The sequence below is a fragment of the Physcomitrium patens genome, chromosome 8, assembly GCF_059467195.1.
Source record: "Physcomitrium patens ecotype Gransden chromosome 8, ASM5946719v1, whole genome shotgun sequence".
In the NCBI taxonomy this organism is placed as follows: domain Eukaryota; kingdom Viridiplantae; phylum Streptophyta; class Bryopsida; order Funariales; family Funariaceae; genus Physcomitrium; species Physcomitrium patens.
Window position 1 is genome coordinate 14,007,343 of NC_143417.1, and position 26,307 is coordinate 14,033,649.

Genomic DNA, 26,307 nt, shown 5'->3' on the forward strand with positions numbered 1-26,307 from the left:
AAAAAATAACTTAATCATACTATTATATATTAATAATATTTATTTTTATTAAAATGAAGTAAAATTGATTATACCATATGAATTTTATATATAAAATCTATATTCTACAAAACAAAATAAAAATAAAATAAAATAAAATAAAACGTTTTAAATTTTATTTTCAAATAACTTTTATCATGTTTAAGAATTATATTTTATAATTTATTTTCAAAAATTAAAAAATATAAATGATTAAAATAAAAGATTATAAATTATTTAGTGATATACTATGATCCTAAAATTTTAAATAGTCAAGTATACATATATATTTATATTTTATATTTTTTTCTTATTTCTTATTTCTTAAGACAATTATATTATGCAATAAAATTAAAACAAGAAATACAAGAAACAAATTAAAATTCCAAAACTAAATATCTTTTAACTAAAAATTTATTACATAGATTTCCTTTCCAAGAATAAGTCTAAACACTAATTTTTTAATTTTATATTTATTAACTAATGATGTTAAGTTTATTGAAGACTATTAAAAGCTTGATGATTTTAACTTTTATGTTCTTTAGTCAATAATTCTTTTAAAAACCTTACAATTTATTTTTAAGAATTATATGGATAGATATTATTTAAGAATATTTGTAATACTTCATTTGAACATTATTAATTAATACAGTCTTTAAAAATCAGAAAGCAAAATTGAGAATATACAAGTATATACATTTATATAAAATTTTAGAAGAACGTTGCATTTATGTATTTTAGCAAAAAGAATGATGCTTTTGTATGTATGTATGTACATATATATATATATATATATATGTGTGTGTGTGTGTGTGTGTATACAAATAAATAAATAAAAGAAGGAAATATATGAATTGAGTATCAGAGTAGAGTCTGACGTAGATTGAAGGGAGACTACTTACTTGGAGTGCTGTGGTATTGATCGATAGAAAAGTGCAGATGTGATTCCAAGAAGCTGAGATGATTGAAGGTCTACATTGATTCTGGCAACATGGCTTTTCATCACTGCGTCACTGAATGCACTGCCACTGGCCACCTCCTCTCCTACGGTCACTTCCAAAGACAGCACAGGAACCAGTTCACTCTGCTATACAAGCACGGCGAGGTTGTAAGAATTCTAGAAGGGAAATCCTTCGAAGTTGTCAGATCAATTAGCTGAACACGAGACTAAGGTTGCAGATACGATGTCTATAGTCAAAAATAAATAAATAAAAAAGAAAGAAAGAAAGAAAGATTGAAAGGAAACGATTTAGAAAGTATGAGCAGTAGGATGGCAATCCAACAGCATATCCACCTGGCTGCAAATTCAATTGAAATTTGTTGAAAACAGGAAGTCTTTCTAGCTGACAACCCTTGCCTTGCAAATGCTTTCGATTTATCTCTTTTGCTTTGTTCTCCATATCTCTTCCCAATGTAGCATTGGAAGCCTCGTGATGTAATCACATAGCAGAGGTCTTGATTCGCTCTATTTGTAATTGCACAAGTCCCGTAGCGAAAAGCATCACTCTGGGGCAGAGTGGCCAGATCATAATCCCACTAGCCAATGGGATTACGCTTAATATTCACTCTGGTCACTCTGAGTCCGAGAGATACCAACTTCTTAACCGCCAGTTCATTCACTTCCACTGCTCGCAGATGCTGGCTCCAAGAAGTGTCCAAGCCGCAAGTCGAAAGCATGGATTCATCTACTGAGAAACAGCGAATTCTGCTGTCACTGGGACGTCTTCGAGTGTGCGCTTAAATAAGAGCTGTTAAGGGATATCTAAACGACCTGTTATATACCGCATTTAACAAGATTAATTTAGAAGCAAGAGGGTGGTTTACGCACCCAGTGTAGCTGGTCGACCATATCCAGGAACACAAATCCCCAAACCTTACGGTTGATTTTGATATGTTCCACATCTCTTGAGTGGTGTATTACAATCCCACATGTGGTCGGAATACTTGATGAGAACATTAATATTGACTCATAAATTTCACTCCACTTTAAATAATGTCCATCCATACTAGCAACATTCTTAACTCTCAAAGCGTCAGTCTCCAGGAGGAGCATTAACCTCAGGAAGAACGAAAATGAGAGAAAATCGGCGGGTGGATTCAAATTACAGTTCTATTGGAAGCAGTCATTTTCCAGAATTTCGAGAACAAACAAGTTCAACTAGCTTGTAGAGGAAAAGTGTGCAATGTACTAAGACGAGTGGTGACTCCCATTTAGATTCAAGAGGAAAATAGTGGAGGAGAATAACAATTGAACGAGATGGTGACGGAATGCGATCAGAACATACTCGAAACCGAGCACTGCAACAAGACATGCTCTAAAAATTTAATCGAGGAATTTGACATACAGGAGCAAGAGCATTTGAGAACAAGAAACTAGCTGTTAGCGAGCATTGTACCTTGGACAACGGATAAAGAGCTACGGAGGGATCGCGACTGAAGTCAATTCAGGCATGCAGAGGTGCAGCTATAATCGCATTTATAGTACGTATTGATGAATTAAATAAATCTATACGCTCACAGCCACGCTAACATGAAGAGGAGCGGAGCTGGAACGCTACGTAACTAGTGATTACCGAAACGACTAACAGTGCCATGCATTTGCTGACTCGATAGCAACCCGACTTTCCTATCTGTCAAGGCTCGTGTCAAGAAGATGAAGCGATGGGGGACGCAAACCCTAATTTCTACACCAGGGACTAACTTGTCAAACGAATGCGTAGCGGTTTTGTGGTGCAATTCGCGGTGGCTCAGCTCTGGTTCATTTGCAGAGGATGTAAGGTCGCCAAGAACTGCCCCAAATATTGATTCCTTCTGGTCTCTACGACCTGCTCACTCCGGGTTTAGTTAAATCGCCTTCTCTCCATCTCTTCTCGGCCGTTGCATCTGTAGATCGTTCTCCTCCTAAAGTCACGGTCCTTTTACACTATGAGGCCCTTCCGGTGATACTACATGCTTGAGGCATCTTGATCGGAACGTCTGAGCAGTGAAATTTTTCGAATGGCTTCTGTACAGACAGGTTTTTAGTTTGTAGGTCTTCGTCGATCTGTGATTCCTTATTGAAACCTTCGCTGACATTTTATTATATTTGAAAGTTTAATTTATTGCCTATTCAAATCCTCAGTGTCTCCCTGATGGTAACGCGAAAAAGGAGACATGTTGGATGGACTTACAATTAGCTGAATGGATTAGTGAACGAATTGTAATGGAGTAGCACACTGCTGTAAGTGCATTTTAGCAGCTCATTGGCCAAGTGTAATGCGAAATGGGACATGCAAATCCAGGTATGAGTTATTCGACTTGATTCTATACATGTCGTTAGTGGTTTGAAATGATGTGGAAGCTAGGGCATAGTTTGAGTGTTTTGGTGATATGCTTGTGCCTATGTCCGGTGTAATCTCTTAGTATCGTTGGTATTATTCTGCAAAATTCTCAAGCTTCCTATTTGGAAGACAGTTGTGCAAGTGGTTCACAATTGCAGGAATTAATAATTAGGGTTTGGGTTTAAGGACTAAGCGAGCCTCTTTACCGTTTTTCTTGATAATTAACAACAGCGATGTAATTTTTGTGCTGGGGATCAAAATTGCCTTTGTTCATGTTTCATAGAAAAATGATAGAAGTAAGTTTTCAGTTGATATTCAAGGGAGTGAGCTAGCAATTTACTGACCCGTCTCTATCCTGTATGAACTGAAAAAGTAAATTGTTGCTGAGATGCATTTGTGCCCTAGGTGATGTTGGAGTTCATGAATCAGAATTATTCAAACTCGTAGTTTCCGCAAAGAACAATTGAGACACCAATGACCGCATTTATAAGTTACAGCAACATCGCTCGAAGTGTAGATGATATGTCAGACATTAACTTTTTCTCTTCCAGTGTTCGAGAACGGCTAGCATTCTGCACTTTTAGCATTGACTCATTCTAAATTGTTGAAAATGTCTTGGTCAGTGGTTGGTCTACCCAGGAAGCCCGATTCCTGGAGATGGGAAACCTCTAACTCAGAGTACGGAAAATTCTACGTAACTTTTCACAAAGCGGTAAAGTTCTATTATCACATTCATAACTACCCCTTCGAATGCTCAATCCCGATTGGGGAAGGGAACTAGTTCAAGGTAGCATTGGCCTGAATGAATAGACCTTTCAACCGTCAAGCAAAGAAAAGGATATCCTGATTAACACTCTGCCTAAAATACTCTCCGTTGCTTTCTCGTTCAAAATTTTAGTAAACTCTTAAACAGTTGTACTGGATGGATGGATATCAGGTCGAAAATGTCCACGAGCTTCCCAAGGAAATCTGCACTAAGAAGTGTGAGGCCTTAAGGAAGGAGCTTCAAGAAGCTAGAGCTCAGCTGGAAAAGCTACAGATCTCATGTGATCACAGCCTTGCTATTCCTGGTACTACCCCACGTACTCACCTCAAAATCTTTGACCGATTGTTCGCCAGAACTGCTGTGAGGCACTGACACTTTCCAGGGCACATTTTTCGGTCAAAACATCTTCAACCTCGTGAATATACTTCGTTCACTAGTCCTTACAGTCTGTTAAATATGTTCGAGCACATCTAGTCAATCGGAGTCCGGCGAATTCCATAAAAGCCAGGTGAAGTGACTAATGCTAACAAGGGGAAGGTTTAATGGTCCAACAACTGGGCCTTCCATAAACACTGCCAACTTATTGTGGTCTGAACTATCTCAGTAACTGTTGAAAATTATATTTCGAGGACTTCGATCTACTGGAACCAGCTTCTGATTGATTGAATAGCGCCTCATCATGTTGATAACGTTATAGCCACCTCACTGGGGTTTGTTCAAAGGTAGGCTGGTGTTGACAAATTCAGCAATACCTGGGGCTCACTACTTTCTGATCAGAAATACCTCTAATAGGGGAGCTCAATATTGTATGGTGTATTGCAGTTGCTTGTCAAACATCACCTACACCATTAAAACTAGAAGATTGCTGCGACAGCGTTACCAACCCTGTTCCACTGAGTAAGAAAGTGGTTGTGACCCAGCCAAGCCACGAGCTGAAAACTCATGGCCCTCAACCGCAGTTGGAACACACAAAAGGACACTCCCATCAAGCGAAATGTGTGAAACAAAAGCTAGCCTTACGGCCATTAGCATTTCCTCGCAAAGTTGGCCGAAATTACCAGTAAGGTCACTCGCTTTAGCCTTATGTATCTGGTTTTATTATACAATTGGACCTATCTAGTCTGCAGCTGCTACCAATATGTTCGACATTAGGAAACCCAAAGTGTAGATATCATTAAACAAAAAAATTCAAGTTTGTCGATCGTCAATCGAGTCGCCAGTTACAAGTGAAATTAATTAATAACTGCGTGACGAGCTGAAAACTACTATTTATGTTGCTGAGTATTCACAAACCTTATCCTCATCGTTTGTTCAAAATGGACATGTGCTTGAGCAGTGTGATAATTCGTGGAAACATTCTGTAATATAATTATGTATGTGAAGTTACAAATATAACGTAGATAACCCGATGAATCGATTAATTTCTTAGTATTTAAAATGTGCACAATTCTAATCATCTGCGATACAGGGCAGAGTATCATGACGAGAACAATGAAGATATGGAAGATTGCAAAGCCCCTACAACTCGAAATAAATTGGGCTGTGAATTGATTTGCAAAGAATCAGGAATGGAAAGTCGCTCATCAAGCCGCGGTTCTTCGAAAGACCGTGTGCTGGATACTGCTGGGAAGCGGAAGATAGTGCTGAAGCAAGGAGGTCTTCCAAAGAAGCAAAAGGGAGTCGCGATCAAATCCACGGGCTCAGATTTAAAACAAACTGCCGCGGGCGGAGGGAAAATACCTCTAACTCAACGATACAACTTCTACCGGAATTATGGTAACTACCCCTTCCTTGCTGTGTGCACAGCACAGCAGTCGTCGGTTTAAAAAGAAAATCAGCATCACTTCAAATTTCAGCCATTACAACCGGATTGGCAAGATTGTTATCATGTCGAATGCCCTGACCTGTTTAATTGAATAATGTATATATATCTGCTTTAAAGTGTGCTTCAAATATTCGTTTCATCATAGCAAAATGAATACCCCAGCTGCTCGGAACTCACCCAAGCTTGATCACAAGCAGGTTATGCGGGACAAGGTGCTAAAACAAGTAAAGGGTGGCACTCAATGAAAACCCCATGGATGAAAAGAGAATATTAGAATCTCAACTACCAGACTAAGCAATATGTGTCGTTCACTGATAGATTTTAGACTCGCTGTACATTGAAAATTCCCAAATGAAAATTATGATAGGTAGGATATTTAAAGCCAGAATACAGACAACAGGTAGTGATTACATAGAAATAGACATTGGATAGTCAGTAGTTTGCATATACGTCTACACTACCACACCGAAGTTATCACCTAGGTATCAATCGCGCGCTCTTGTTCGACAGAGAGTTTATGTGCAGTGCCCAACCTTCAATGTTTGAACGTACAGTTTAAAAATGCGGGTTGAGTGCTCATTGATTTGACGTGTTTTTCAATGCGTCGTTTCTTTCCAGATATGGAAATATGCATATATTTTAATGTTGCCATAAGAGAAAAAAATAATAATAATAATAATAATAATAATAATAGTAACACCTATGTTAACTTCACATACAACTAACAACCAGGAAGTTTAATCCAAACAATTGAGTCGGAGAAAGGCAGAGATAGTTGTATATCACTGTTTGGATTATAGGAAAAGTGTTCCTTGGCATACCAAGGAGCAATAAGGAGAAATGCCATTTTAAAGACTTAACTGAGGATGCTGTAACATCACTTCCCTAGGTCTAAAAGCCTTTTTCTTTTCATTTTCTGGTAAAATATGTACATACAAACTATGCAAACAAATAGAGCTCATGTCCGAACTATACAATGGGGCATCAGCTAATACCTTCGCAACTACACAACGAATATCTCCGAAACCTAGTGCACAGCCAGCTCATTCAGAGAGCTTAGCCAGAGACTATTGACCAACTATGAAGCACTTTACCTTGGATAGAGATTTAATCCTCCAGCGTTTGCCAATAAAATGATGGAAAAAGTCTAATAATTTCTTCAGACTGGCGAGAAACGGGAACCGTAAATACGTCAAAGCTAAGAGAACTGCATCTCTCTAAAAGGAAGCCTTTTTCTCCTCTTCGAAGGAGAACTTGGGCCAGTTGAATTTAGCAGGAGTTCGCTCTAACATTGGCACGCCAAACGGGTTTCTCTTGTCCTGCAAGCATGTCAACCAAGATACTCAGTTCGTTTACAACCATTACAATAACTTAGACTTCAATTTTCACAAAATACAAGAAAACTAGAGGAACAAACACTGCTCCGAGCACATTCTATTTCTGTACGGAATGACTTGAAAATTTACATTAATACTCTTTATGCAGTTATGCTGAAGTAAGGTTAATCGGCAAACACAGGCGGCAAAAAACATAACAAGAAATCGAAAGGAGCAAGTTACCTTGAGACACTGTCCGGCTCGCAGGTTGCAAACCGGGAAGTCCGAGGGGCAGCAATGGTAGTGATCCTCGCAGCAGGTGGCGGATTCCATCGGGCAACAGCCCCACTGGAGGCAGTACTTACCAATGTTGAATGCACAGCAGCAAGTGCTAGAAGCAGGGCATGAGTGAGAATTGTCACACTGCGACGGTGGTTTGATGGGAGAGGGAGGAGAGGGAGGACTTGGAGGAGGGTTGGGTCCCTTCTTAATTGGGAAAGAGGCCTCGATGTTGATACCACACTTCCCGTCAGTAGAGTCAGAGCCGAAACGCTCCATACGGATGTAACCTTTCTCTCCCCAACCTGGGCCCCATGAGTTCTTGACAATCCAGTAGTTGACACCATCGTCATCGGTTCCATAACCGACGGCTAGTACACCGTGGTCGAGCTCGGAACCACAAGGACCGGTGAAGACTCCCTGTTGGAGGAATAAAAATGAATGATAAGAAATTGGATTGACAATTTAAGTGGTAATCAAAATTCAACTGCGGTAGAAACAGACTAAAAATCATTAACATCAAAGGACAAAGTTCACAGGCAGCACAGCTTCATATCAAAGATGAGAATTGAACTTCGGCAATGGCAAACAACCTACCCCTTGATAATGCTGAAAGTCACGACCTCCAGCCTCGATTGCAACACTGACAGGGTTTTTCGTCAGTGCCTTCATCAGAGCGCTCTCAGATTGGGTAGGCACGTCTTGGTAGTCGTCAATGACCACAACTTTGGAATTCCTCTGAAGGAAACACAAAAGGACGCACGTAAGGTGACCGTACGATGTGATAAATGCTTGAAACTTCATAAATATTCAATGAAAGTAAATGGGAGATTGTGTGAATGAAATAACCGCTAGGTTGATACTTACTCTTCCCTCATCGCACCGACCATCTCTGGCCTTGTAAGGATAATCCTTCTCAGTGTCAATACCACCATTCTTGATAATAAACTCGAATGCATAGTCCATAAGACCACCATTGCATCCCTGGTTCTGCTTCCTGTCGCAGTCCACGAGCTCCTGCTCAGACAAGGAAACCAATTCTCCGGTTTTAATTGCATTCACTCCTTCAACCGAACCGACCGCAGAAAACGCCCAGCAACTCCCTGAATCACAGTAAATGCCAATGTTAGATCAACATCCACATTCCAACTGTGGCATATCATGCGCTCAAAATCTAGCATACAGTAAAGGTAATTGTCCCAATCACCCAAACCTGAGGACTTTGTTGTTCCATTCACAGAGCAACGCAGTAGAAAAAATCTGATATCAGGCCACAAGCCCGCATCTAGCTTGTACGAGATTTTGATAGACATCACTAGGACCAACAATGCAACCCTACAATTAAGCCGTAGGGTATTGCAAGAAGAGAGTCCATTACCACATGCGCCTTGATCTTTGACGTCCGTGACCGCACCCTTCAGGCGCCAATCCACCTTGGGCTCCGCCTCAACATCTTCGTACATGAAATTGGCTTCCTTACGCTGGCGGTTCACCGGCTTGGTACCCAAATACTGAGCCCGGAACTCCTGATGGGTAAGATCACTGAACTTATTCAAGCCCAACCAGTAGCTCTTCTGCTGCTTGTTGTGAGCATGAATGTACAAAAAGTTTTCCTTGAAAATCTGAAACCGGTGGTGTTTCTCGCTCAAGGAGCGATACACCCGGGAGTGGGTCTCAAGCCACTGGTGAAACACATCCAAAATGGCATCATCGGAATGCAACTGATTCCCTTCATAGTCCACGATCGCGTTCGCTCTCCCGGCATCAGCTTGTTGACCTATCGCAATTACCAACAACACAAGGGAGAGTCCCAACGCTCGCCTGCCCCACCCCATCTTGACGCTCCTCCGATACTCTTCCAACGTTCACGAACTTAACCCAAACTGAACAAGAGGCAACCTCCTTCAGAAAATCACGGCCTCATTCAGAGTCGTTTCCAAGTGCAGACTGATTGCTACGCACGGCTCCAGTAGCTGAACAGAGCGGAAAACCGCGAATATGTACAGAATTAAAGGCGGTACTTCTGGACCTACTTACACATCGCTGCAGATAAAGAGCGGTGACCCACTCCAGCACTCCAACCCACGATTCCGATGAGCCAAGAACGAACGACGACGGATGAGCGATCGATCGATCGGAACTAAGATGGAAAAGGGCAATCAGCGATCTCTCGGTGAATTAGCAATAGTTTGCTGATGACCTCGTTCATATAATGCCACACCGTCTTCTACGGGCAGGACTCGTACAATGTTTTTCGCATGCCCGAGCTGCCCCTCTTGCCTCTCTCGACGTGTGTGAACTTTTACTTTTTGTGTTTCCACTAACTTCTTTTATCCCGCAAGTTGCATGATTCCCGATAACTTTCACTTTAAATTTAGATCTGGCTTTCCTGTTTCTCTGTCGATATTTCATAGAGCATGAGCTGACACTGTACATTCCGAGCATGGTACGGATGAATGTAGTTACTTGTGGATGATATCAGTTGGAATATTGTCACTCCCCGAGGGGGTTGTTGAGATGAAGTCCACCCGCTATTTACTTTCTCTACTTACACATATAGTGTTACAGTGCCTTCCATTTGCCCTTTCTTAACATTCGAAGGGGGAGGAAACTCTAGATTCCTTCCAGTGCCACGTGGACACAGAAAAAAGTTAAAAGGTAGGCTCTACAATGGATGTGGTATCCTCCCATGCCCTCTTACTCCTAAATCCTTCCACGTCTGTTGTAGTGGATGGCTGAAATTAGGGCTCCAAAATGAGAGCATGGGTGTCCAATGTGGAGTTGCGAGCCCTCTTTTGCAGAAGGTATTATATTCCTGGTTTCTATCGTGACATTACTTTCTCGGTAACTTTCTATCCACACGGGGAATCGTTGTCTTTCGTATAATACTCCTACCTGCGAATTGCTCCAAAGACAACAAACACTGATATACCAGATCCAGTCATCTCTAAGGAAGTTCACAATTTAAATCTATAAGGCTCTATTTTATGTCTAAAATTAGGCTTTAGTCATGAGATTCAACTTCAAGACACGTCTGCAGTTTGCGTTTTTTTTTCTTTTTTTTGCTCCAAGCCTAATCTTACTTGTTGTACTGGAATAGATCATCAAAAAGTAATTCAATTTGCTGCCATCATCAAAAGTTGAAAACCTCCTGAAGTTTATAAAGGAAAAGATTACAATATTGAAACGAAATTCTACATGAGAACCAAGAAAAAAAGAATTAATTAAAAAAATTTATGTCATGTATTTTAGCAACAAGAAATTGAGGACGGAAATGAAAATGCTCATATAATAACAAAGCAATTGAAAATGAAAATTACTTAGAGTGGCAAGATTACAATAGTGTAGTTCAATATAAATGATTTCTTAGTGGAACCATCTTTTATGGTTAAAGATGAAAAAAAGCATATATATATATATATATATATATATATATATATACTATTAAGAACGGTAAGTTTTAAAATAAATAACTATCCTTGGAAAAAAATGAATAATATTAATTTAAACATACAGTATCAATAAAATTACTAAAGAATGTGTTTGATTAGAAAAGATCATACATAAATATAAGTTAAACGGACTCCACAAAACACAAATTTCATGACCTATCGTTTTTTGAGTAAGATTAAACTGGTTCCCATTTGGATGCACAAGTATTCGTCTGTGATTAGCAATACCCGGTTCTCAATTCTGATTCTGACCCAGTAACTCTGACTGCCTCTGCTTTAGTTTCTGGATTCCACGATTCGCTCTTTAATTAATTAATTAACAGGGTTGAGTTATCTGGCCACCGTCCGTTCTTCGAAGCTCACACTGTAGGTCACAACGCGGTTGGGGTTCACTGGGTGCCAATTTTTGCCTTCATATAAAACAAGGGTCAGAAAGCTCAGTGTGACGCCTGCTGTTGATTGTCGAGAGAGATGGCTATCTCGATCGTCGTCGTCGTCGTCGTCGCGCTTCTGTGTTGATCTGGTAGATAAATGCCCCTTCTTTTGAGAACTCCTGCGTGTTGATCACTGACGAAAACCGTTTATCTGGCACTGAGTCAGTTGTTGGTTTTCGCAATTTAGATGCCGGTGCCGCTCAGCTCCACATGTTGTAACATGTCGATCGTCCTTCTGAGCTGGAACTCGCGAACTGCTCACTGTCTTCTATTGGTTTCATTCCATCACTACGAAATAAAACTAAATAAACATAAAAAATGCATGCATTTTCGTAAATGTGTTGTATCTAGTATCACATTTGTATTGTTTCTAACGTTTCGGTTGCAGTCTTCAACTACGTATAGTTAAAAAATACTTAAAACCATATGGAAAGACAAGAAATGAAAATGGGATAAGGCAACAACAGGTGTGTGAGTGTGTAAATATAAATGGAGTCACATGCATTCAATGTTGTTGCTCAACGTTCCACATAAAGGATGAATGCCGGAATAATTTAGGTGGTTTTGGCCGCAACGCAGTTCATCCACAATATCATTCACAATCTATATTTAAACCGGATGCTTGTGTATAATGTGGTGGTTGGTGTGGGAACACGCTCCTTAAACAAGTGAGCTTCAACTAAATATTGGCTCTAAGTTTTCACTCTGTCTATCATTGGTGACCACGTGGAAGGAAAGAGACGCAAAAGCGAACCTTAATTTATTTAATTATCTCTTTCCACGTCACATTCCGTCACTATGAATAGCAGCCGTTCGATCCCAACTCGGGATAACCGGACTTATCCGGTAGGTCATTCCGCAGTGTGAACGCAACCATACGTGCAAGTGAAAACATGCAGCATGGTTTGCAACGGGCATATATGACGTTCCCATCGGTTCTCAAGGGAACGTTCTCATCGCTTGTGGGCCCGTTGCGTGGTTCCCGCTTGAGGCACACGTTCCCTTAGTTGATGATAAGATGAGCCTACCATAGTCAACTTGGGTCTGACATCTAGCCATGCCTTTGCCTTTCTCCACAAGGTCTTTACTCCATCTCACCTTTCCCTTCCTGCCATTTACTTTTTTATTACTTTTACTTTCCAACACCGCTCTCTTCTTGTTTCAACATGAACAAAAACCTTAATACAGGGTTAAAGTTTGTTCGAGAAGGCAAACTATAAATATTCCATAATCTGAGTAGCAACCCGTTTTTGGCATCACTAATAAGCCCGCAAGCATCTAACTTTACTATTCAAGATGATATAGTTTTACTATTAATGGTGAATTTTGTAAATATAGAAATGAGCAATTGGATGGTAATGTACACTTGATCCACAGCACACATTTTTCAACCACCGCAAATAACCATTTTATAATCATTTATTTACTGACATATAAAGGTTGTAAAACCCCCTCAGCGTTGCTTGCGTAACAAGAAAGGTCCCCTATACCCACGCACAATCATAAAATAGGCTCGGGCTCTGACGATCCCCAAAATCTTGTTCTGGAAAATGGTAGGCAACAAATAGGGCGGCTTTTTTCCGATTAGAATGGTATTGGAGAATCTTCGAATTCCAAGATCTGATCGTTCTCGCACAAATTCCACTGATGTTCCTCACCCCCGATTTTGCCCTAATTGGTACGTATGACGTGGACTAAATACAGCAATTACTCATTTTTCCTTTGTTTCTGTGTCAGGGTATGTAATTTTTGCCCAACTGGTGCTTTTCAATTTGTGTCAAATTACTAGAGGTATATTGTATTGTTTATATATGTATATATTAAATGGTATACTAAATCTATCATTGTGTCCTAAAGTGGTTTTCAATGCATCAATATTAGACCATGATTTTTGAGTGAGCACCAATAAATTGTGATTAGAAGAATGCATTGAAGAGCAAATTAGTGGTTATCAAATCATAACTAAGCAATTATTGACATGTTAATTCATTTTATTGTCTTGTTTGATATCCTGTGTTATGAAATTTGACCTAAATCTTTACAACATATTGGTATGTCTATTCAAAGAGGATTAAGAAGTAAATTTGTATCATATCTTAGCAATTATCAACATGTATTTAGAGAGAATGAAAGAAAGAAGTAAAGAAAGAAGAAGAGTAGGTGTGAGTTTTGTAAGATTTGGTGAACACTATATGTATTATGCATCTATAGCTTATTGCTACGTTACTATTAAAGTTGGAGAGGTGCCAAAAAGATGGTTGCAACCATTATAGTATTTTAAATTATTAAATATTAGAAATATTAAAATTTAGATTAATATTTTATTTTAAATTTATAGAATTATACAGAACGATATCTATTTTTTTAATCAATCATAGAGATTTTTCTTGTACATATTCATTATTATTACTATTATTTGCAACAAAATGATTTTATGCTCATATATATATATATATATATATATAAATAATTTATCAAAATAAATTATGCTTTTAAAGGCATGCTTTTAAAAGAATTCTCATTGACATCACTATTACTTTTACAGATTGTATGAGTATATGTTGATAGTAAATAATGCACTAATATTTGTCATTTTATAATAGTTTAGTAGATAATAATCCATGTACATGTCAAGTAGGAAAATGATAGTACATTTTGTCACATTTCAATTAAGTTGCAATGAAACTAATTGCTATAATAGTACATTTATAAATCAATAATATTATATCATAGATTTATATTATATTAATTTAAATTTAAATTCATTTCTAATAAGAAAATTTTCTTTTAGAGGATAGAAAATCCATACATATATTATATTATTCAAATTGTAGTATAGATGTGCACATCTTTCAAAAATTCAATAAAAATATTATCTATCAAAAATGAAACTTACATGACATTGGATTGTGCTTGTTTATATTTCTTTAACAAATTGAAATCAGACATAGATGTTATTTAATCTATTGAATTGTGTAAAAGAATGAACTGCAAACAATTAATTGTTTTGGTGTATAACTATATATATATATATATATATATATATATATATATTTATCTATATATATAGTTACAACAAGTGTAATTGCAACACACAACATTTCGATTCTTGAGAACAGATAAAATGCATTTTCCCACAATCAAAACAATCTGCATAAGTACTTATCATTTATTTATTTATTTTAAATCATACTTTTAATTGAAAATTATGACTAACAACTCACAAAAAATTTACTACACCTTAGTGCTCTAATTTACTACACCCTCACAAACAAACCTAGTGCTCCAATGATCAAATACTTGCAATTACCCAAATCTTATGCAAAGTTAATATCAAAAGTAAAGACTCATGTTACAGACTCATGCTCAAAATGCATGCATATAGAAATTGTACAATCCACTTTCATGAAATTTGCATCATCCTTTGATACGTAACATTTCTGACATTTATAAAGGTACAATTATTTAGGATCAATTGAAAACTATCATAAGAGTGTCAAAGAAGTGCGCTATCAATCAAGCTTCAAACAAACCAAAATGAAGATTTAAATCCATCTGTGCGTCAAGAAGGCAGCTGTTTGATATGCTAATAGATCACGTTGTGAAGAGTGGACCATCTGCACTTCAATCGATCAGTATGGACACAACCGGCGTTATGTGAAGAGCAATAAATCTTTGTCCGAAAATTGGGTATCAAGGCATATCCATACAAATAAACTGTGATCACAGCAGAAATTCTACTAGAATTCTCAGATTGAATTAAGTTAATAAGCTCGAATGGAATATAACAACGCCACTTCAAAAATTGGATAAAACAATACAAACCACGACAGCGGATGCACAACCAAAATTGCATATCTTTCAGATTCTAAAAGTTCTAAAATCATCATATCGACCGAACACTTCTTTTAAACATTTGTCAAGCTTGATCGGGACTACGAAAATACTGGATCACAAAGAATCATGCTCCAAATTTGTTAATAGTCAGAAGTTCACCATTCTTAAAGTTCTTAGAATGATCGAGTAGTGTAGCATGAAAAACTATATGGCACAGTAAGGGAACTCGCTGTCCTAAATAGGGTCTGCACAGATCATCAAATCCCGGAGGCAACGCTGTACAAAACCGTGATGCAGACCAAGTGAAAAATGACGTGTATTTAAAAATACCTCGGAACTATTTACAGTCGAAGGTTGAAAATCACAAGAACTCAGCTGCTGTGAGTAGTTAAACTTGAAACTAAAAATTTGATGCTAGTATGTTACCTCAATCTCGATATCCTCATGAAATCTTCCTTAGAGCTGGCCACCTGTTATGCAACAACAGCTTAACTAACTTCAGTTCCATAGGACCAAAATATGCTCTTTATTATACTTACGATTGGTGATTAGATGCTCTTCAGTCAGCATGTGTAAAAACCATCTTCGATAACCTATCTAGTAAAATTGGTTATAAAGAGTGGGAAGTATATTAAAACCAGGTCAAGGAAATAACTAGAGATTAAGAAATATTTTATGCAAGAGTATCGTACGATGTACTTACCTTCTGAGAGAGGCAACAAAAATGAGCATCTTCCTTCCAGGTGGCTCTGGTACTTTTGGCTAGTACAAGCTTCTTCAGTGGCTGTATTAATTCTCACTGCCTAGAAGGGATCTGCTTTTCGAGTGCTGTGATGAAGCCTTTCAGTTTGATTATGCCAAAGTGGCACGCTTACCTTTGTTTTCCTGTGACTGCATGAAAAGTACCATTCGCAGGTCAAACATGATTCGGAATACAAATATTGTTGTCTTTCGTTAATTTCTTTGTTACTGACAAACGCACACTGTTTCATCTGCTACAGATATGCAATCGCAGAAGGATGTGTGTCCATTATCAAGATACAACGGAACTTGTTTACAACACTCAGCGCATTGTTAACCAGATAAGGGAACTAGAACACTATGTCCACTGGGCGAACGCTCTCAACAAAGATACTAGAATAAGGACATACCTTTGATGGCGTTGTCCTCCTCGTTTCCATAAAGGATGCATAAATATCATTTAACTTCCGCCTCTCAGCCTCAGGTACTGAAGGCCTTGCATTCCGAGCAGCAGTTTGTAAGTGTTGCATTGTGATGAGCGGTTTTGCTGTTGAATCCACCGGAGCTGTTCCCTCCCTGTTTGCTAAGAAAGTATGGACAGACTCCAGTTGCGCATCTGAACAGACGGCTTGCAGATCAGCAGCACTGAATCCGTCCGTTATAGCAGCCACTGTGTCCAAGTCCACATCCTCTGCAAAAGATAACTGTTGTGCACCAGCAACCCCAACATCCTCATCAGGTGCTGACATTGCCAAGTTTCTACTTACAACTTTAGTTTTACAATAAGAATAAATGGTCCACATATACATTCTTCATTACAATACGTTTACTAGATGCTAAGAAATTCGATAATTGATAAATCAATAAAAGCAAGGAGATATGTAAAACGACTGTTTATATAAGAAGAATATCAAAAAACAAAGTTCTCATATGGGCAAAGAACCAACAGAAACATTTGTGGCTATATTATCTTCATGCTTAGAAAATTCAAAGACAAAGCAAGTTGAATTGGTTCACTAAGAGAACTTAAAGATCAACGAAAGATGAAGTGATTATATACAAATTGAACTATCACGTCAATTAGAAGTACAGAAGGTAAGAAAGAAACCTTTCTGGAGAGGACATGAAGTATCTCAGCGCGCTCAGAAGTAGTGGGGAAGTCGCATAATAACATCCGATCCAACCTACCAGGTCGGAGTAAAGCTGCGTCCAGTAAATCTGGTCGACTGCACCAAAAATGGTGATCCAATCTTCTCAGCATAATTAACCAAGAACTGTAGCCAGAATAAAACTTCAAAACATAACTAAGGCACTGGCTGCGATCACGACAGCATGTTCACCACAACGTACCACAAAAAGAGGACACCATACGTGAAAGAGATTACCTGGTTGCTGCAAACACAAAGACGCCATTGAGAGCCTCCACGCCATCAAGTTCCGTCAGGAGCTGCATGCAGGTCAATCCCAATTATCATGAGCACCAACTCGTGGCATTTTAGTCCGCCACCAACAGACGAGAAAATGAATGCAATTTCAACGACTAATCACCAACATGGGGGTCACAAGGCATGACGTCTGAAGATTAAGAGCTGAGGATTTGTTGAAAGATGAGAGTTGCAGTTTGATGAACTTACTTGATTAACGACACGGTCTGTCACTCCGGTGTTGTCATGGCCTCGCTTCGGAGCGATGGCATCAAATTCATCAAAGAAAAGCAGTGCCGGGGCGGCTGCTGCTGCCTTCGCAAAGACGTCACGAACCTGCACAAAAATCATTAACGTTATTTCAACTTCACTATTTTGGACTTCTTGACATCATCATCGCATAAGCAAAAAACAACGCTTCTATCTTTTCCCTTCTTTGTTACACTAGATGGACCTTAAATTTGCTAAATAACATAGATGGACTCCGCAACATACAAAATAAAATCCGACATTGATTTCGTTATATCAAAAGAGAAACGAATAAAATATCCTCACCGCTTGCTCAGAGGCCCCAATGTACTTGTTCAATAACTCAGGGCCCTTGACAGAAATAAAACGAAGACTGCATGCCGCGGCAGCAGCCCCTACAATGTGGGTTTTACCACACCCAGGTGGACCATAAAGAAGAACGCCAGAGCGCAGCCTGAGTGGAGCCCCTTTAAACATACTTCCATATTTTACTGGCAGCTCCAATACCTGCCAGACATACCCAGGAGTGGTATCGGAAACGACACCAATTAAAGATTTTTTAACCGTATGCAAAAGAATTTAAGACGTCCAAAAAACCAGGTAGCAAAAAATTACAGTTACAACCACAACTTTACAAGTATTCGCCAGCTTCCAAATGCACTTATAGACATGAGTTCCTTAGATGCTGCTATCTAAAAAAATGACAGTTCCAATTTACGACAACATGGTATCAAGGTCAGCACAAGTATTTCAACATAGTCTACACTACCACCGAATTGATCATAATACACCAATAAAAGCGAGTAAGACAAGGTATGTAAGTGTCACTTGCTGACCTCTTGTAAAGCACGACGTGTCTCCAAGAGACCACCCACGTCATCCCATCCAGATCTTCCAGCTTGATCCCCACCTTTTGCAATACCTTGCATCGCTGAAGGGACAAAATCGTGCTGAGCTGCTTTGAAGTCCATCGAGAAAAGTTCGAATTTCTCCCTCCTCGACGACAGAGATTGGTTTAGTAGCCATTCTGTGATGGATTCATTCGTAGCTCCTGGAGAAAGGAAGCGAGCCGCTGCCGCATGTGCAGCTCTATCCACCAACACGTCCTGTACTTGCCATAATCAGTTTGCGGATCCATGCATTCAATAGAATGAAAAACGATAATATCAGCAAAGAAAAACGATCCTTTTCAGCGGTGCAAACGTCTTACCAGATCACTTCTGTCAGCCCCATCAAAGCTCATTGCGACTTCAGATGCTACTGATGACGAACATAAAAAACCACGAGCAGCTACAGCCTCCTCTAAGATCGTTGCCCTCTCTGATGCTGCCGGTGTGGGCAAATCTACGTGATAATCAAATCTTCCTACAAAGAAAAACAAGGAACACATACTCGGGAATTCAGTATTAATAAGAGATAGAGAAGGAAAGGTCTACAAAGTCCCTCATACTATGACATTGCCCAGCACATATAGCTCATATTGCTGTAGTAATTCCAATTAACATTCAAAATGCCCGGTTGCATGCTTCATACAAGAGTAGTATACATGGTAGATAAACATGTTAAGGAGTCCATTGCAGAACACCTGATAAGCACAATGAATCCGGGATAGCCATAGGTGACCTAGCAGTGGCGAGAAATGCTATCTTCATTCCTTGCTTGCCTCCCTGTGAACAGAAGTGTAAACCAAATCAATTAAATTTGATCACCAACCAAAAAAAAAAAAAAAAAAAAAAAAAAAAAAAAAAAAAAAAAAAAAACGCCGCGCTCATGGTTTTTTTGACAAAGTAGTTCCACTGATAAAGAGCATTTATCGACCGATTGGCTCTGGAGCAAGAGGGAAAGCACATTTTTCGCATGGAAGTAGAGTAACTAGCAACCAATTGCATTGATATGTTTGAAACAAAGGAAAGGAACATGACCTGGTATAGATCCATAAGATCACCGAGAAACTCTGCTAAAGCCATTACTGCTGTAGCTGGCTCCGGACCTTCTTCTTTTGGAAGTAGGGCGTCTAGATCATCCAAAATAACCAAAGCTGGCGCATGATCCAGGGCTTCTGACACAGCATCTTGTAGCAAATTCCGGATTGAGCTAGCCTGTTCCCCGACTAGCTTGTTGCACCTTACAATCACCCTGTTATCGCATCCCAGTCACAAGGGAACCAGGTGAATATTCGAAAACTTCATACAAAAACCAGTTACACAGATCAAAACTTTCGTGAAGTCTACAGCAATTGACTGTTTGATACTCGATGTCTAGTGCCAACCATACACCGTCGTGTCCGCGCGATGTTCTTCACAAGGAGTTTATACTGCGCTAGAGCTTCCTATAACTACAGTATAAGCGTTCCTTACTTAAATTCTTATATCACGAGCTAAACCAATAACACAAACACACAGAGAAAATAACCGAATACCTGTGCGCAAGTACACTTGGGTCTGCTTGCAGCTCCCGAGCCAATGCTAAAGCTACCGTAGTCTTTCCACAGGCCTGGAGACAAACAGACAATGAAGTGAAGCAACTCAGATCTGTATATCCTAATAACAAAAAATATCAGAAATCCAAAATACCAATAAAGTTTCTGGATAGAAAACATAGAAGAGATGAACTGCTAATGTCATCAAGATTAAAATCTTTACCGAGCACAATCTTGATAATGATAAAATTCTAGTTACTACAGTTTGACGACTTACAGGTGGTCCATGCAGAAGAACAGTTCCAGTAAAGTCAAAACAGTTCCTCGTGATGGTAGGCGATAGAAGTAATTTCACTCCTGCAATTAAAGGAACATTAACTCCATCCGATGATCCAACAGTTACGTTTTTAGCTGAATATAGGAACTAATGCACATTGTAAGACGATGCAGAGAAGGACGGAACAACAACTTACGAAAAAAGGCCTTTTCCAGTGATTCGCCTAACCACCTCAGCGAAAATAGGGTGGGCCCACAAGTTTCATAGCAGTTGGATAGACTCCTACAGGAAATAGTTTCGAAACTGCCAACTTTGACGGGCAATATGCGTTTACTATCAGAAACTGTTCCTGACGCTTTTCTGCTGAAAGGTTCTTGTTCATCTAAAAACATCTGCGACTCCAACATAATATAAAGGTTCGATTCATCAAGAGTGGCTGCGTTTGATAGAGCTTGAGTTGGAGATGATCCATCGTTAGAATGATTTTGAAACCCAATCAAAAAGAGTAGATCTTTTTGGTCCTGCTTGACAGAACTTTTCAACGCCCTGTGAGTACCTCTGCTCTCTGAGTCTTTTATCCTTACGGACTGTTGAGAAGGTCTGAGATGAACTATAGTTGTTCCTGAGACTGGTACATACTTCTCAAGTTGGGAAGGTGCATCACAGCTGAAAACAGCTGCCTGTGCGACCAGCCAAGCATGGAGCAATCCTGTCACGGATCGTTGAGTTTCCTCAGAATTTTTCACATCTTCATTATGGCTCAAGCGATGGATTCCATTTTCTCTCTGACTCTCACCCACCGACGCTAAAAATTCTTTGTGGTTGCTCCATCTCCCTAACACGCGCTCTACCTTTCTACCCACATGCACACGGCTTTTATTCACCTGGAGTGATTCATCACCATTCTCTTCTGTTTCCTCAAATACTGCTGGAAAGAACTCAAGCAATGCAGGCATTGAAGCACTGGGATCTCCGCATGAATGGATACCAATTCCTGTCCAAGACAATTCAAAAAAATTAGAATCGCAAATTCTTTCTACGAGTGAAATACCTACTTGCATCAGCACAAACAGTAGAGGTATATAATTTTCAAACAAAAGACCACCTAAACGAGTAGACCAAAAAGATACTGGACCAAGATGATATCGAAACGTAGCAAAATCATTCAACCCGATAACTACATATGATAGTATGCTGATTATTTGAATAACCCACCTGCACTACTGGCATTGCCTATACAATTCAAAATACATTAAGCGTAACCAAAGCCTCAATTGACTTTAAACCATTCAGAAAGAGTTCTCTATAAAAACAAATGAGGGTTTAATTCAGTATTTGATATAAGGCATTCAGTTTCCCGAATTAGTATAATCATAACATAGCTACACTCAAAGGCCCCACCACAATCTGTAGCAACAGAAGAAGTCAGGAGTAGATAGTTATTATAACGAAACCGATCACATAACTTACTTGCATGGCAGCTGAGACCCAAGTAAGTTTGAAGTGACTGGGCCAGCATAATATGCCCCGGTTTGGCTAAATCTGTAACCACCGCTCTTACAACCACCCTCCTTCCCGCAGTTTTCACTTTGACTCTTCCATTACCAAGCTCAAAACCATCCGCCTCGGTGGGAAAAACACTCTCCTGCTCTCCACTTTGCAAATTATGTAACCTGGTCTTCACTGAAAACTCGGACAACGTAACAAGCTGTCCATGTGAAAGTCTTAATTTTTTCGCAGTCAAAGGGCACAAGAACATGGCAGTCGTGGGGTCGCTAAAGCAGACCAATTCCCCCACATGAACGGATTGCACTAAAGAAGGGTGCAGCTCCTGAACCCGGAGCCAAGCATGTCCTGTCCACACTGAGGCCCTGTCTAATTTACCGTTCTCGGCAGAAACCTTGACATCATTCGACGATGTTGACACCTGTCGCTTCTTCGGAGCAACAATTAGCTCAGCACCAGCTTCTAATCGTACCTAGGCCCATTCACAAATCCCTTCAAATCAGGAGGCAACGATCGCAGTTACCACCAAAAATTTACACGCTACAGTGATTTGGCTGAGGCTCAATCCGCCGAACACAATTAAAAAGCATGTACACGAGGCTGTAATGCTATTTACACAAGCACACAACCGAACATGAATTGAAAGTTGGTGAAACATTGCAATTACTTAAGTAAAATATAAGTACTATATGTCACTAACCAGCTTGCTAGGACTTGTAGTGGAGGCTTGAAGCAACAAAACACTGCCGCTTTCAATCCACACGGGGAATCGCTGTCCTTCGTATAATACTCCTACCTGCGAATTGCTCCAAAGACAACAAACATTGATAAACCAAATCCAGTCATCTGAATGTAAGCCACAAACTACTCTAAGGAAGTTCACAATTAGAGTATGTCACAAATCCACTGACTCACAATTATATTCCTATCAGTATCTAAATGCCAATTTAATAAAAGAACCATCCATAAAATCCTTGCAGAAGTAACTGTAAAAATACGTACCCTAGTAATCAAGTGCTCCTCTAGAAACTCAGCATTAAGCTCCAGCATTTCCCAGTCATCTTCACTTGCAGGTTCGATGGCGACTGTGTCAGCAACAGCAACCTCGGCCCTAGCTCGAACGATAACCCGTGTGCCATTCTCCAGACCAATGCAGTCTGCGAATTTTTCTGAAACCTATGTCACCAAGGGACAGGAGCAAGTGGAATAGAAATTTAGTGCAGATGACCTTTGATTTTTACAACAAGAGCGAGAGCTACTGACTTCAACAAAAATTACCACATTAAAATTAGAGGAACATCATTGTTAGGGTAGTCACCTCGATGTGCGAAGTCCGAGAAGCTGAACCATCCCATGCCACAAACCACGGCCCACCTCGACCTTTCTTCCCCGGAAGACGAAGCTCGAGCACGACAGGAAACGACGGCATTTGTTCAGACAGAAACGCTTCCAGCAGCGGGATGGGCAGCGATGCAAAGCAATCCTGCTTCCCAACCCTCCTCACCTCCACCTCCATTTCTACAAATCTTCAACCTCCACAGCACTGCACAATTCATAAATAATCTCTCAAGAAAAGCATTTCAACCATTAATCCCAAACGCACCTCCACAACTTCAATCTCACAACCCATCGTAAAGAATTAACGAGTCATCAACCTGACTAGAGCGCAAACGCAATAGCCCTAAATCAAACACCCTAAACTCTTGAACCCCAAAATTCACATCATGTCCTGTGCAAAAATCACGCCAGCTCCACGATCAAATTGCGACCAATCAGACAATTGTTCACAAACAATGCACTCACGAATGATTCTGAGGTGCGTAGTTTCAAGCCTCCTGTGGTCCCATCAGTTTCTAAGCCAATTGCTTCGCTATGGACACTGCTCTTCGTCAATTCGTGTGACGGAGATACTTCCTAGATTTGCACAGGCTCCCGTGCGCGAGAATTGTGAGGGAATTGTCCCCCTTTGCCTGCAATTGATCGCATGTTGCGACGTGAGATTGTCGCCGCAATAGATCAGACAGGGGCTGCTGCCTCGTTGAATCGTGTCGCTGAAACCAATTTCTTCAATCCACTCTCGAGACATCTGGACCGTCAGATTTATAGATTGAATCCTGACCGTTACAGGATTTATTGGGAACTCTGGGAGAGAACGGCAGGGAACCAAGGGAGCGTGCAGGTTGGAGGGCGGCATGTTGGAAGCTTAGAACCCATTCCTGATTGGGCCCGCACGGATCCATATTCTCCCCCCTCATTGTGCTCACACTAGTAGAAACCAGTGCCATTGACCACAGAAAAGTTCCAAAATAAAATGCAGGAACTTAATGTCTTGTGCCATGCAAATCTACAAAGATTAGTACTAAGTTCACTTACAAATGGATCAATCCGTAAAGGTACAAACCCTCAAGTGCAATATAGTATCAAGAAGTCATGCAAGTGAAGATCACAATTCTTAAAACATTGTGAATCAATGGAAAAAAAAAGTACGAATTCAGATTTTTTTTAATAGTATTCTTTATCAAAAAAATATGCACCAAAGTTCTACAAATACATTGAAGCATACTGAAATTTTTCTCATAAGAAAATTAATGTGGCATTTAGTACCTATTTTAATACTTGAAGCTTCAATAATCAAAAATCAAAACCCGAATAATTTACTCAACATAATGTTGTTGATGAAAAAGATTCCTTTTATACTTTTAAAAAAAAGTTTATCAATTTATCTATTTTACCTTCTTTTTATGTAATTTTTTAAAAATACTATAATAAATCAAAATTTTAATTATTCAAAAACTCTATATTTCATTTTCTAATTTATGTATCATGTGACTTTATTCTGAGTCGTTCGTTAAAAACCATTTTACATTTACAAATTACAATAACTTAACATGAACAGGGTTGTGGATGAAAAAAAGAAAATTACACACAATTTTAAGCTATAGTTGCATCATTTCTTCAAACTGAAAATTTAATTACATATACACATACATTTAAAAACCATCTGTTTATCCGTTTATCCGTTTATCCGTTCATCCTTTTTTTTTCTTCTTTTTTTCATAACTAAACTAGGGTTATTGAGTTATGGATTAAAAAATGTTTTTAAGCAATTGAATTGTGATATCCCCGAGCTCCCCTGCTCGCCACGCCATGTTCCCTTCCTTGCTCCCTTCGCGCTCCCCTCCTCGCTCCCCTGCCGCACCGCCAGTTCCGCCCGAGATCCTCCGCCCGCTCTCTGCGTTCCCCATGAGTTCCCAATAGACTCTGGAACGGCCAGGATTCAATCTGGAAATCCGACGGTCCAGATATCTCGAGACAGTCGATTGAAGAAAGTGGTTTCTGCGACACGTAGTGACGAGGGGGGCTGCTGCCATAGTTCCAGGGATGGTATGGAGTGGGTCGAATGAATGTCTCTATTCGGTCGGTCTTGGATGAAAACACCAAATGCTAACAACGACAATTTTAAGACGACGGGCGTTGTAAGTAAAGTAAGGGCTGCTCATTCATGTGTACATTGAGGGCAATTTCTTTGCTAAGGAAAATTTGGAAACACTGAGGAAAGAATGTAATATCATTCGCATGGTTTGTGGAATATAATAGTTTGTGGAAAACAAAGTCTTGGCTTGATACACAAGAGCTATTTCTTCTTTTTTACATCAAAATACGTTGTTCTTGTTTTGACCAATCATATAAATAAATAAATAAATAGTAACCATATTCTAAATAAATTATTAAAAAAAATTACTACATATAATTAAAGCTTTGAAATATAATACTCCACAAATCTATAAAATATTTAGTTGCACATTATTATATAAAAAAATTTAAATTTAAAATTGTGTAAAGATATAAAAGAGTTATTTTTAAAAATAAAATTTCATATAATTAATTATTAAGTTTATTACATAAAAAATGAATTTATATTTAAGAATATAATGCCATTTATAATTGTCTTTATGTAAATATTAACAATATTAAGATTGATATTGGCAACTTCATTCTCGTTGCATCAAGCTCATTTAAAATTATCATTTAATATATATATATATATAAAGAAGGAAGATATTTAAGCACTAGATTGTACATATATTCACATATTCCTATACTATTAAGAACAGTAAGTTTTAAAATAAATCAATCACATAATTATCTTTGTAAAAAACATGAATGATATTAATTTAAACATACAGTATCAATAAAATTACTAAAGAATGTGTTTGATTAGAAAAGATCATACATAAATATAAGTTAAACGGACTCCACAAAACACAAATTTCATGACCTATCGTTTTTTGAGTAAGATTAAACTGGTTCCCATTTGGATGCACAAGTATTCGTCTGTGATTAGCAATACCCGGTTCTCAATTCTGATTCTGACCCAGTAACTCTGACTGCCTCTGCTTTAGTTTCTGGATTCCACGATTCGCTCTTTAATTAATTAATTAAC

At 39.0% G+C, this 26,307-nt stretch overlaps 3 protein-coding genes and 1 long non-coding RNA gene across 5 annotated transcripts; 1 reads left to right on the forward strand and 3 right to left on the reverse strand.

Moving 5' to 3' along the window:
• Nucleotides 1-225: 225 nt before the first annotated feature.
• On the reverse strand, nucleotides 226-2,485 carry LOC149988485 (uncharacterized). Its single transcript, XR_016504576.1, has 3 exons — nucleotides 1,847-2,485; nucleotides 1,313-1,706; nucleotides 226-1,102 (listed from the first exon to the last, which is right to left on the reverse strand). It is a non-coding gene; the product is annotated as an uncharacterized LOC149988485 (long non-coding RNA).
• A 9-nt stretch (nucleotides 2,486-2,494) lies between these two features.
• On the forward strand, nucleotides 2,495-7,098 carry LOC112285751 (uncharacterized). 2 transcript variants are annotated; one of them, XM_024526835.3, is made up of 6 exons: nucleotides 2,495-3,299; nucleotides 3,962-4,050; nucleotides 4,276-4,408; nucleotides 4,927-5,164; nucleotides 5,573-5,880; nucleotides 6,127-7,098. In XM_024526835.3, the coding sequence occupies exons 1-6, from the start codon at nucleotides 3,281-3,283 to the stop codon at nucleotides 6,201-6,203; spliced, it is 864 nt and encodes a 287-aa protein (XP_024382603.1). In that variant the 5' UTR covers nucleotides 2,495-3,280; the 3' UTR covers nucleotides 6,204-7,098. The 2 variants fall into 2 exon arrangements, with proteins under 2 accessions (XP_024382603.1, XP_024382604.1); XM_024526836.3 differs by lacking the exon at nucleotides 3,962-4,050.
• On the reverse strand, nucleotides 6,685-9,691 carry LOC112285750 (cysteine proteinase mucunain). Its single transcript, XM_024526834.3, has 5 exons — nucleotides 8,903-9,691; nucleotides 8,392-8,627; nucleotides 8,122-8,262; nucleotides 7,489-7,944; nucleotides 6,685-7,248 (listed from the first exon to the last, which is right to left on the reverse strand). The coding sequence occupies exons 1-5, from the start codon at nucleotides 9,357-9,359 to the stop codon at nucleotides 7,147-7,149; spliced, it is 1,392 nt and encodes a 463-aa protein (XP_024382602.1). The 5' UTR covers nucleotides 9,360-9,691; the 3' UTR covers nucleotides 6,685-7,146.
• A 5,848-nt stretch (nucleotides 9,692-15,539) lies between these two features.
• On the reverse strand, nucleotides 15,540-23,879 carry LOC112285964 (peroxisomal ATPase PEX1). The gene is made up of 19 exons (XM_024527391.3): nucleotides 23,667-23,879; nucleotides 23,182-23,406; nucleotides 22,866-23,039; nucleotides 22,564-22,659; nucleotides 21,828-22,335; nucleotides 20,554-21,351; nucleotides 20,358-20,437; nucleotides 20,081-20,154; nucleotides 19,584-19,797; nucleotides 19,247-19,328; nucleotides 18,872-19,026; nucleotides 18,498-18,767; nucleotides 17,968-18,168; nucleotides 17,623-17,748; nucleotides 17,374-17,435; nucleotides 17,097-17,214; nucleotides 16,399-16,692; nucleotides 15,951-16,138; nucleotides 15,540-15,717 (listed from the first exon to the last, which is right to left on the reverse strand). The coding sequence occupies exons 2-18, from the start codon at nucleotides 23,377-23,379 to the stop codon at nucleotides 16,100-16,102; spliced, it is 3,489 nt and encodes a 1,162-aa protein (XP_024383159.1). The 5' UTR covers nucleotides 23,380-23,406; nucleotides 23,667-23,879; the 3' UTR covers nucleotides 15,540-15,717; nucleotides 15,951-16,099.
• Between the last annotated feature and the right edge of the window lie 2,428 nt (nucleotides 23,880-26,307).